Raw genomic sequence first — 12455 nt, 5'->3', positions numbered from 1 at the left:
TCAGCGCGTATTCAGCTAGAGCACAAATAAAAGTATTGCGTTTCTTAAAACCCTTCAATGTTATTCACTGTCGCTTTTAGATTCGTTCAGATTCAGCGCATATTCAGCTGAATATCATACGAAAATAAATCTGAGCTACATTCAATAAAAGCCTTAGTCTGATTTTTTTTATATTTTATGTGTTTATTTATACATTTATCAGTGAAAAATAAAAAACAAAAACATTTACAACTATTTACAGAGAAATTTCGGAAAGCTGTCAATAAATAAGAAGCAGCGATAAAAAGTTAGTAGTGAGATAAGCCTCGAACACCGTGCGCCAAACTTGCTGTTGGAGATGGACGCGCTCTTTAATGTTGAGGAGGCAAATAGCTACCGCCAGGTGTTGAAACTGGTGGCAAGTATGCCGAATCCGGTTCATTTATATGCCCGGCTGCACCGCCAGCTGTGCCGCCTTGTAGCACAGAATGCGATTGATACTCGTAACCAGGTGAGGTAGGTGGCAAATATTGAGCGGCCGGACCGGAGACCTCATAAGTGGTGCCCAAAAGGGTGGATGGCTTAAATGGTGCTCTTCCACTGTGTTCGCTGTGACCGGAACTGCTGGAAGAGATAAAATTGGTATTCAAAGCATGCGGTTTGCTGGCGCTGAAGCTAAAATGTCCCAATCCCTTATGGCCCACCGCATAGGCGGGTGTTTCGTCGGCGCTGCTATGATATGCGCTGCCTGCATCACCAGCGCCGTGATATGACGACACTGCTGGACCAACTGGTACGCCATAACTTGTCGATGGTATGCTGGGCGCACTATGCGCATATTCTTGGCTACTATAACCATCCTGATTGCTAAACGAAACTGTTGCGCCGCCACTACCGCCATGACCAAGTTGAGCGCCATGAGCGCTGTGTCCCAAAGCAAATGCGGCGCCGCTAATACCACCGTTACCGTTATAATTGTAACCTTGCTGTGCATTGTAAGTAACTGAATGGCCGCCATGTGCGCCCAGACTGCCGCTCGAGTGACCACCGAAAGCGGCGCCGCCATTAGAATGACCGCCAGCAAAACCACCAGATGAATGCAATGAGCTGCCAAAAGTAGGTGCGTACTGATAGCCACCGCTGCCAAAACTGCCACTGCTGGAATGCAATGCGTGCGCACCGCCAAAACCACTGCTATGACTGACGCTGTTGCCGCCACTTGCGCCATGCGCTAATGTATTGGCCGGTATTATCAATGTTTGCACATGTGGACGCGCTTTGGTGTGGTACTTGTAGTTGCCGCCACCGCCGCTAACGCCACTATGACCCAGCAAGGATGCACCACCAGTAGCGAAGTGTGGCGCGCCGCTGCTGTAACGATATCCACCACCGATGCTCGCGCCACCATGAGTAGTATAGTGATGACTGTTGCTGCTGCCACTACTGTATCCGTTGCTGCCGCTGCTGTGTACGCTATGCGCGGGCTCTGTTTGCACAATGTATGTCTCAACTTTCGGCGCGCTCGAGTGCGCAAAGTCATAACCTAAGCCAGAGCTACCGCTCACACCGAAACCAGCTGAACTGCTGCCATGACTGCTGTAACCATTGTAGCCGCCGGCGCTGATGCCGACTGTGGCAGGTGCTGGCGGCAAGTACTTGTACGATGGACCATGATAGCCGCTGGAAAGAGGCGCTTCACGTTTCGGCTTTACTGCGACACTAATGCGCGGCTCAGCTTTTGATGAAGCGGAGGCGCAGGCGTTGATCGCCAATAGCACCGCGGCGGCGCCGTAGAAAACCTGGAGATAGTCAAAAGCGGTGAGTTATTATTTTTTAAGTACAATTTTTGCTTTCACAAAATTTTCTGAAAGCTAATGCATTATAATTTAATTAATTATTTAATTTTTCTTTAATAATTTTACAACTCGAAATTTTTTCAAAATTTAATGCAATTTATTTACACTTTTTATTTATATTTTTCTTCACAATTTTTTTATTTTTTTTATGTAAAGGAGTTTCCTTTAATATTGCTTTTCTTTAACTGTGACTTTAATTATCGCTTTCCTTTCATTTCTGCGCATTTTCACTATAACTTACAAAGAACTTCATCACTGCGCGTTCGTAACTGAATTATTTTCCTCTTTACTGTACTACCGCTTTGCGCTAATTGTGTACGTATATGAATCCTTTGTTATCCTTTCACCAGTTACAGCGCGTATATTCAAACGTTAACAATACGCGTCTCGATAAACCGTTCGCCGCTTCGACAAGTGCACGACTAATGCTTAAAACAGCTATGCCGTTAGTTTTTATACACGAAACTTTGTTGGGCTACGACTTGGTCGCCACGTTGTATGAGCAACCGCATGCCGTGCGACATATTTTTGTGTGTGTCATCGTTTTGATGGGTATATGCATCGTTTGCTCACTTATGCCATCTCTCTTTTTCTCTCTCTCTCTTTCGTTTTACTTTGTGGCATAGCTTGATTTAATTTTTTTTATTTTTATTGTTTTTTTTTATGTTGAGCGCTTGCTTCTGAAGCCAAATCAAATATTGGCAGATGACCCTTAGTCAAGTCATATCACATATTGTTATGAAGTCCTTATTGACCTAAATTAGTTTTTGTATTTTTGCACGAGAAAGTAGCATTTCAAATTTCTGTGTATTTTCTGTTAGTGAAATATTAAAAAAGTTTATTCAGACAGGGTATAATAAACTTGTATCGAAGTTTGTGACACTCAGAAGGAAACGGCGGAGAAATAAATTTTAACAAAAAAATACTCCGGAAATTATCATAAATTTTTTCCTTATATTATAACAAATTGTTTAGCTTAATCGAGTTCATGTCATGTAGTAATTCCTCAGTTTTTGAGATATCGAAATGACCGCCACTTACAGATCACAATAAACCCTCTTCTAGGGAACCGTCGCCCATGCTGGAACCACTTTTGCATTACTTCAGGGTGGGTTTAAGATAGTTCCACACCACAGCCTCATTCAGGTAATTGGGCCTTTAAAAAATTTTTTTTTGGAGCGTCGATTATATCCACACATCTCGCACTGTTGAAGACGTTTCGAACGTCTAAGGTCGCCAACAGAACTCTTCATTTGTATTTGTGATATCTACGGTTTATATCATCTACTTTTCCATTGACGCTTCTGATAGCTCTTAAAGTTGAGCTGTCGGGTCTGAAACCGTGCTGTCGGGAGAAAAGTCCATTAGCTTCATTGACAGGCGCTACCAATTTAGGTTTAAGTAGCTTATAGCTGTACTAAACGATCAAACTCAAGCCTTTGCTGGAAAACCTTTGCATCTGACGAGACATCTTCAAGAAAATTGGCCCACCGAAACGCTACAATTTTCTAACAAATTGTTTAGATCATATCACTATCATATTTTCTTAATTTTAGAATTATATATTTATTTTATAATTTTCATATTTTTAATTAAATTAAATAAAAGTAATTGATTCTTTTTGCTAAAATAATTTTATTAAAAATTTATAAAAGTTTCCTATTACAAAAAAAATATTACAAATTTCTCTAATAAAAAATAAAAAATAATAAATATTTAGATTATTATAATATTTTTTTATTTTAAAAATTTATTATGTATATAAAAAGTTTAAGTATTTTTTTATAAAAATATATTTTTTGTTTTTAAAATATTTTGTTATTTTTTTTATTTCAATTTTTAATTCATAATATATTTTATTTTGGTAAAATAATTTTTTTTTAAATTTATTTAAATTAAATAATTCAAGAAACTAATTAAACGTAATTAACAAGTTTGTATATAAAAAATATATATGAATTATATTTCATATATAAAATAAAAAAAATTAGAATTCATGAACTTATACATTTTCAAGCAGTTTTTATTTTTATAATTAAATTTGATAATTTTTTTTAATTTTTCTTAATTAAATTTAAAAAATGTAATTTAAAAATATAAAAATTAAAATTCATGAACTTATACATTTTCAAGCAGTTATTTTTTTAACTTTTCTTAATTAAATTTGATACTTTTTTTAAATTTTTTTAATTAATTAAAAAAAAATGTAATTTATAAAATAAAAAAATTAGAATTCATGAACTTATACATTTTCAAGCCCTAATTATTTTTTTTATTCTTCTGTATTAAATTTGACAAAAAAAATGTATTTAATTTTTCTTAATTGAATTTTATAAGAAAATTTTTAATTTATAAAATACTAAACTTAAAATTTATGAATTTACACATTTACACATTTACAAGCAGTTATTATTTTTTTTTAATTTTTTTTATTAAATTTTATAAAAAAAATTTATTGAAGTTTTCTTAATTAAGTTTTATAAAGAAGTTGTAATTTATAAAATGCAAAAATTAAAAATCATGAGCGTAATCCGTACCTTTTCGAGCAGTATTTTTTTGTTTTTTTCTAAATTAAATTTGATTAAAACAATTTTAATTTTTCGTAATTAAATTTTATAAAAAAATTGTAATTTATAAATTCAGGAATTTATACATTTTTAAGCAGTTATTATTTTTATTTAATTTTTCTTAATTAAATTTGATAAATCTTTTTTTAATTTTTCTTGATTAAATATTATAAAAAAATTGTAATTTATAAAATACCAAAATTAAAATTCAAGAACTTATACATTTTTAAGCAATTATTATTTTTTTAACTTTTCTTAATAGATTTTATAAAAAAATTATTATTTTAAGTTTTCTTAATTAAATTTTATAAAAAAAAAATTTGTAATTTATAAAATGAATTTTACATGAACTGAAATTTTATAAAAAAAATTGTAATTTATAAAATACTAAAATTAAAATTCATGAACTTTTTTGTGTTTTGTATTATTCACATTATTATTTTTTTAATGAAATGAAAAAGTAAATTTTGTTTGCTAAAAAAAAATTATTTAAATTTTTAAACATGGTTTTTTGTTATTTTTCAGTATAAATATTTCTTTATTTTAAATTTTAATTTTTTTTCTGCTGTCTCAATATTTTTTATAAAAAATTTTTGTTGTTATTATTTCCCTACTTGAGCTCACTTTGTAGGCGGTGCGTTGGTAAACAAACCAATGACATATCACCCATTTAATTGCCGAACTACAGCACATTAACGCTAATTTGTCTTAATGTCACAGAAAAATGCTGGCACAAGCGCAGCATACATTGGCAACACACACACACAAACGTACTTCGGTGCACACACGCAAAGCCACATATAAATTTACCAGAAAAATACGCATAAAGACCGCAACAATCTCAGGTATTGTGAAAATTTTCGGCGAAAATTAATTAAAAAGTCTTCATTAGTAATGAAGGAAAATTAACGCTGCAGAAAACAGCAGAAAAACAGCAAAAACGAAGCATGCTACACACTACAGCCGACAATCACAGTCGAGTAATAACAATCAGCGTTAATAACTACAGCCGCCTTTCAGTTAAACGCCAGCTTGCGGCAAACAAAAACAACGCAGCTGCTTGAAAACAGCCGCTGCCAACTGAAAACAAAACCAAAACAATGGAAATTGTAATGAAAATAGCGAAGAAACGAGAAAAAAGTTGCCTGAAAGACTTAAGCCACAAACTCGCGCAAGCGCCCAAGTAAGCCGCATGCGGCCGGCATGTAAATGATTGCATTGTATAAGTTAGCCCACAAACGATAACAACAACACAATTGAAGAGGATGTAGACGCGCGTACATGTGTGCGTGTGTGTGGTAGCAGCAAAACGCCAAGTAATAAAAGGGGTACACACACACATACCTGGCACAGCAGCGAAGACAAATATTCAAATAAAGCAAAGGAAAAAATGTTAACTTCGAATGCACCGAAGCTATAATACCCTACACAGATGTATTTCATGAAGCATAAAAGGTATAAAAAGATCGTTTTCTTGACCTTGAGTGTGCAGTTTGTATGGCAGCTATATGTTATAGTGATTCGATCTGAGAAAATTCTTCGGAGATTATAGCGCTGATTTGGACAATACTCCATGCCAAATTTCTTGAAGATAACTTGTCAAATGAAAGAGTTTTCCATACAAAGCATTGATTTTGAACGTTCAGTTTGTATGGCAGCTATATGTTATAGTGATCCGATCTGACCACATTTTTCAGATATTACATTATTGCCTTAGACAATACTCCATGCCAAATTTCTTGAAGATAACTTGTCAAATGAAAAAGTTTTCCATACAAAGCATTGATTTTGATTGTATGCAGCTATATGCAGACGAACAGACGGACCGTCGAATAGACGGCCAGACATGGCTAAATCGACACAGCTCATCACGCCAATCATGTGTATATACACTTTATGGGTTCTCCGACGCTTTCTTCTGTGTGTTATAGACTTCGTTGCAAACTTTGAACACCCTGTTCAGGGTATAAAAATGTTAAACTTAAGTTCACGCGTCTGTATATGTGCGCTTGTGTGTGTGCATGACTTTTAATAAGCGCTATTTAACGCTATTTCTTTCTTTTTGTGCGCCACCGCAGCAAATGAAATTTGTTTAGAGGGCGCCTACTTGAATTAATCATGAGTTAGCGACTGAGGTAATAGCGGTTTTGCATTTTTGTTTTTGTTATATCTCATTTTACTCTATTTTACACAAACGTAAAGTGCTTGCGACTACGGCTAATACACAGCATGCGTCTAATGTTAAAAAGTGTGTTTGAAAGTGAATTTTTCTGATGGATTTGCTTTTATGTCTAAACGCAAGCCCAGTCGCTGTCCATTGTTGCTGCTGTAGCGTTAGAAAACATACACAAAATTTGGAGGAATGCTGCTGAAAGTGACCATGACGGGATACAGATTAGACCCCACGGTTGTGGTTACGCAGGTTGCTTCAGAAGCCGGCTATAAGGTCCTCTAAATCATGTCCTTTTGGAATGAGGTCTCACTAGGTGATCACTCCGTCTCTTTTTGTGTTTGCCATCTCCCGAGTTCTCGTTTCGGAACAACCCTCACTTGGCTTGACTTGAAGCAGCTTCCAGGAAATTCATAGTACGTTAATGAAGATGCCTTCTAAAACTCTTTACCTAGATATCGCTACGTTCTTATAATTAACTTTTCTAAACTCAACCGCAACTTAGACGGATTTTGAGGCACAATTGAGTATCCTACTAACTAAACATCACTTTGGTGTGGAACTAAAGGCTTTTGAATTACTTGGAAAGATACCGCAATAGTCAGTAAATCTGAAGCTGGAGTTGATACAGAGCTCCTGACAGTAAAGAAGCTCACTGCCACTCTCCTCCAACGACTTTTCCCAGCCCCAGCTCCCCGTCGTTATATGCGCAGAGAAGGAGCCGCCAGAGTTCGATTTGGCGACTCAATGATCCAAGTGATCCGGTATGAAGTCAAAATGTGTGAGGATAACCGAGTATTCAGATAAGTGTTATTTTAAGAACCCAGATTCTCTGAGTCTGATAGCAACTTTCGTAGCCATACACCTTCTGACGATGTCTACGAGCACTATGTGAAAGATGGCGTTAAGTGCCAAGGTTGGAGTGGACCTTTTTGCACCACATGATGATGATGAGTGCCGCCCGTTGAACGCTCTCTATTTTCTTTGCAAGTGTGATATTTTCTCCTCCATCACATAACGACTCCATAGCATGTAATGAGCTTGATTATTGCTGTCGTAGACGCAGAGTACGACTTTCGGAGAGAGAGAGAGACGACTGCTTTCGGCAGTACGTTATTGAAAACTCTCTCAATATCAAGGAAGGTCCCAACAGCGAATTCCTTAACCCTAATGGCTTCCTCACACCGATAGTGTCGGGGCTGCATCCACTGACTTGCCTTTACAATAAGCATGTTGTGCTCCTGATAAATAATCCCTCGGAATGCGCCTCCTTATATATCTGCTGTTGGTCATCACTGTCCTCAAATTAAGTTAAAAATTCCCCTATAGTTTTTTAACTATGCTCCACCAATTCTCTACGATTATAACTAGCTTTCGATGACAACTATTTCTCAGACTCTTTTCAAGTATCATCGATTCATTGAGATGTGTTCTAGTCTCACGTTACGATCCCGCTCTTAAGCTCTCTAAGATTATAGCTGGACAACAGAAGCTGTTGCTTAGAATATGATTCATCCGTTACGAAGTGTCAGGATTATCTGCATCCTATTGTGGCTTCAAACTAATCTACAATGGTTCAGTATTCACCGATGAGACAATGAGTAATTCTTATTCGGTTTTAGTTTATTTGAGACCGTTTCAAATACCGATGGTGCGCCCCGATGATGCAACGTCTTATTCTTTCTTTATATTACATTTTGTTTTCACGTGTTGTGATTATGGCTGGTATTTTTGAGTTTCTTTGGGTTCTTAGACACATTTTTAACTTCTTGGGACAGATCAAAAATTTGTTTAAAGCTTATTTGGGTCATAAGACCTCCTTAGAACAAACCAAAAAGTTCGTAGTACTAATTAAAAGTCTTATTTTTATTAATTCAAATTGTGCATAAATTAACTGTAAATATTATGTGGTTATGTGTGGTGAATTCCCTTTAAAACTATATGTTTTAGTTGTAAAGTTGCATAAGTACTATACTAGATACGGACGTCGCCTATTTTGTGACGCTTTGCTACCGTCACCGCTCACAGCGAACTAATTTTCTGCGCGCATAAATATTCTCACTATCTTCATCGTCTTCTACTTCCACCTGCTATTTTGCTGCTCCGCATGCTTTTGCGCTTTACGTCGCCTTGAAGAGCGCGTAGCCACTGTTCGGTGCCATATAAACGTAACGGCCATAGCGCGCTTGCTGCGTCACAGCAGCTTGATAGTTCTGCTGCTTTGTACCGCTTGCCGCATGCTCATAAATCGGTTTCTCCACTTGTTGTTGTGGATAAGCTGGATTGGCTTGTGTGTGGTGTGGCGTGCGTGCATTGGCGGTCGCTGTGGAAGACGCGAGACTGTTACGCGCATCGCGTTCATGCATATAACCGAGGAATTGTGATGGATGAAAGGGCGCCTGAAAATTTAGCGGCAGCGGCGACGAGGCCGGTAGCGATGGTGGCGGCAGCAAGTGTGGCATACGTGGCAATGGTGGTAAGGCAGGTGGCGTGTAAGCAAGCGACGTTTGTTGCGCTGCTTGTTGTTGCGAAATCGTTTGCTGCTGCGCTGGTTGTTGCTGCTGTTGCGTCAGTTGCGTTGACTCTGCTGAAATTGTGGGCGTTGCTGTTGGTTGTGTTGGCGGCAGTGCTGCTTGTGGCGCGTATTGCTGATAGAGCGCTGGCGGTGGCAACGGCGCCGGTAATGGATTGTATGCCTGTATTTGTTGCTGTTGCTGCGGAAGCCGTTGCGCGTAGATGCCCTGCTGCAGCTGCGCTTCGGCATTCGGATGGTAAAGCACGCTCATTGGTACAAAATAAGTGGAACTGGTGCTGTACGAGCGACCGCTGTTGCGCGCCGCCAAGGCAGCTGGCGTTTCAGCAGGAAAGGCATGCGGCGCAGTACGGCTCAGCGCCAGTTGTGCGCCTGGTGCGAATGCGTGTGGAAAATAAATGTGCGAAAATGTTTGGGGTGCTTCGAATTGCGCGCCCAAACCAAGGTTTGCTGGTGTTTGTTGCTGCTGCGTTTGCGTCGCATTCGGCGTGCTGAGCTCTGCAGCGTCCGTTGTGTTGTCAGCATCAGCGCCGACTTCGTGTGGTTGCTGTGCATTGTAGCCGGGGTCATAGAGCAGCGGTGGTGTTTGCAGAAAGTTGTTGTCGAGCTGATTGCCGTGTGTTTGGTAGCTCGGCGATGGAAAGTTGCCGCCATACTGCAGTTGGCGTTTGCTGACTTTGGTGGCGTGCGTAATGGTGGATTCGCCGTAGCAAAGCAAACAGCGCCACAGCACTAGAAGAATCATTAGTTGCATGTTCTTTAATGTTAAAGCCTTTCTTCGGCGAGGGTTTTAAGTAATACCAGCTTTTTAAATAACAGTGTTATGTTGGTCAACTGTAAAGTAGAAATTGTAGAGGTTATGTTTAACGAACTTTTTCATTGTAATAGTACTAAAAATCACAGTGCTTAAAGCCTTTGAGCCGTCCCTCTTGAATGACAGCAAAGTTTGCCGTCAGAAGTATGATCTGTCGAAAAGCGAATAATATTAGGAAAGTGTATCGACCCTATAAGCCGTAGGACCGTAACTCGACCGTTATTAGGAAAGTTCATGGAAATGCGGTGTTCGGTATAAACGAACCTATAGATTTTGGAACTGTATTCGTTATATACGAGCCTGGAGATCTTGCTCTGAGTAAATAGCGTTTATTGCTATAACGAACTTCTCACTTTTTGAAAGTCAAGAGAGAGAATCTCACCAAAAACTATATATTACTTCGATCTTCTGGAAAAAAAAAACCATTTATTTATTAAAAAACAAAAGATGAATGAATTTGCCAAAAAAGTGATCAAGCTGTAGATCCTGAAGATTTCGATTCGTAATAAGGAATACGAGTACACTTCATGTTTTTTTATAATTTTGGTTATCTCAAAATTGGTCTTCCATTATCTAGACGAGTTTCGAAGTTATAATAGCAAAGAAAAAGATCTAGAAAGACGATTTTATATCAGTAGAATAAATTTGAACTCTTGAATCTAAAAAATTTATAACCGGCCAAGTTCTTAACTCGGCAACAATTCGTAAAACTACTTTTGATTAACTCTACGTCTCACAACTCAGAATAGATTTGGAAGATTATCTCATATTTCAACTTCAAGCTGCAAATCCCAGCACGAAAGACTTCGATATCGTACAATAATTTAGTTCGGAAGCCCGCGAAGTAAAGTTCTTACGCAATAAAACTCAGTTTTCATTTTGTATACACTGTATACCTTTTTTAGTACCCGTGACTCACCTTAGACGCTGTGAATTGATATCCTTCCAAGTCGTATTATCAGTAAAATTTACTTCGCAACCGCTCGTTGTGCTCAACATGCGTTGACTATACCTCTCCTCGTTGGCGTTGTCTGTTTTTATTGCAAAATGTCGCACTTCATATTAATAAGTAAATGTTTTGAAGGAAAACCGTAACGAAAATATGAGACAAAAAGTGGCTGCAATGCATCTCCCTTAAACGCTGATATATAGTATTTCAACTACGTCTGCTTGCCGACTACAGAGCACCAGTAGTCCGTCTCTTATTACGTACGCCCTGCCGACTTTGGCATCGCTTACGGTTCCGGAGGAAGTGTAATTCTAAACGCCGACAGTGAAAGTTATGTGACATAATATAGAGCCCATCATGCACAAGTTGCTGCGCTGACGTTTCATGGTCATGGCTAAGTGATGCAATGGAATTCGATCTCAAGCAATATGGTAAATACTGCGTGCGGCTGAAGACTGACTATGCAATGGCTCGTACATATGTGCATAGAGTTTTCGCTTTGGTACTCATAATGGCAGACAAACCCTGGTTGCTTATGCGTTGCATATTCATTGACTTTTCAACGATTTGAGTCGACTTTACGGCTAAAAAACTTTGTGCTTTTTACAAACTTGAATCTGAAAAATGTTGGTCATTGAGTTTTGAGAGTTTTTCAGCCAAACGTCCGCAAGAAATTTAGAGATCTTCTAGATCAAATAAATTTGATTGACTTCTGGATCTATTAAGCAATTCGTCCTTTTCGCTTTTTGGCGCCAACTGGAGATTACAAGCGTTTTCATCCATTCGGATGACATGATCTCGCCAGCGGAGACTCTTTCTCTTAATTCGCTGAACTATGTCAATGTCGTCGTATATCTCATGTAGCTCAGCCTTCCATCGAATGCGATATTCGCCTTTTCCAAGGCGGAAAGGACCATACATCTTTCACGGAACCTTTCTTTCGAAAACTCGTAACGTAAACTCATCAGTTCTGGTTATCGTCCATGCCTCTGCGCCATATATCAGGACGGGGATGATGAGTGACTGTTGGCAAGAGTTATTCTGCTTTGGATTTCGAGGTTGACATTGTTGTTGGTGTTAATACTGGTTCCCAGATATACGAAAGTATCTACGACTTCGAAAATCTCTTTTGGCATCAAACGGCTCGGAGAGGTTCTTCCCGATACTGAAGGATCTTTTGGTGTTGCTCAACGTCAGCTTACACAACCGTATTAGTATGCGGGGATACCTAATTGAGACATCGCGGCATAAAGGCAGCTCTTTTTCGTGCTGTCAAAAGCAGCTTTGAAATCGACGAAGAGGTGGTGTGTGTCGATCCTCTTTTCACGGGGCTTTTCCAAGATTTAACGCATGGTGAATATCTGGTCGGTTGTTGATTTGCCAGGTCTAAAGCCACACTGATAAGGTCCAATCAGTTTGTTGACGGTGGTTGATTTTAGTATTGCAGACAATACGCTCGATGAAACCTTATAGGCGATGTTGAGGTTTATCATACGGCAGTTGGCGCAGATTGTGGGGTCTCCCTTATTGTAGATTGTGTAGAGCACACTTTATTACAATCGTCGGGCATGCTTTAGTTCGAGCATA

At 38.4% G+C, this 12455-nt stretch overlaps 1 protein-coding gene across 1 annotated transcript; it reads right to left on the bottom strand.

The window, feature by feature from the left end:
- Nucleotides 1-241: 241 nt before the first annotated feature.
- On the bottom strand, nucleotides 242-2244 carry LOC126758268 (loricrin). Its single transcript, XM_050472479.1, has 2 exons — nucleotides 2077-2244; nucleotides 242-1778 (listed from the first exon to the last, which is right to left on the bottom strand). The coding sequence occupies exons 1-2, from the start codon at nucleotides 2086-2088 to the stop codon at nucleotides 351-353; spliced, it is 1440 nt and encodes a 479-aa protein (XP_050328436.1). The 5' UTR covers nucleotides 2089-2244; the 3' UTR covers nucleotides 242-350.
- Nucleotides 2245-12455: the final 10211 nt, after the last annotated feature.

The sequence above is a fragment of the Bactrocera neohumeralis genome, chromosome 5, assembly GCF_024586455.1.
Source record: "Bactrocera neohumeralis isolate Rockhampton chromosome 5, APGP_CSIRO_Bneo_wtdbg2-racon-allhic-juicebox.fasta_v2, whole genome shotgun sequence".
In the NCBI taxonomy this organism is placed as follows: Eukaryota; Metazoa; Arthropoda; class Insecta; order Diptera; family Tephritidae; genus Bactrocera; species Bactrocera neohumeralis.
This window is presented reverse-complemented; position numbering and strand designations above follow the sequence as displayed.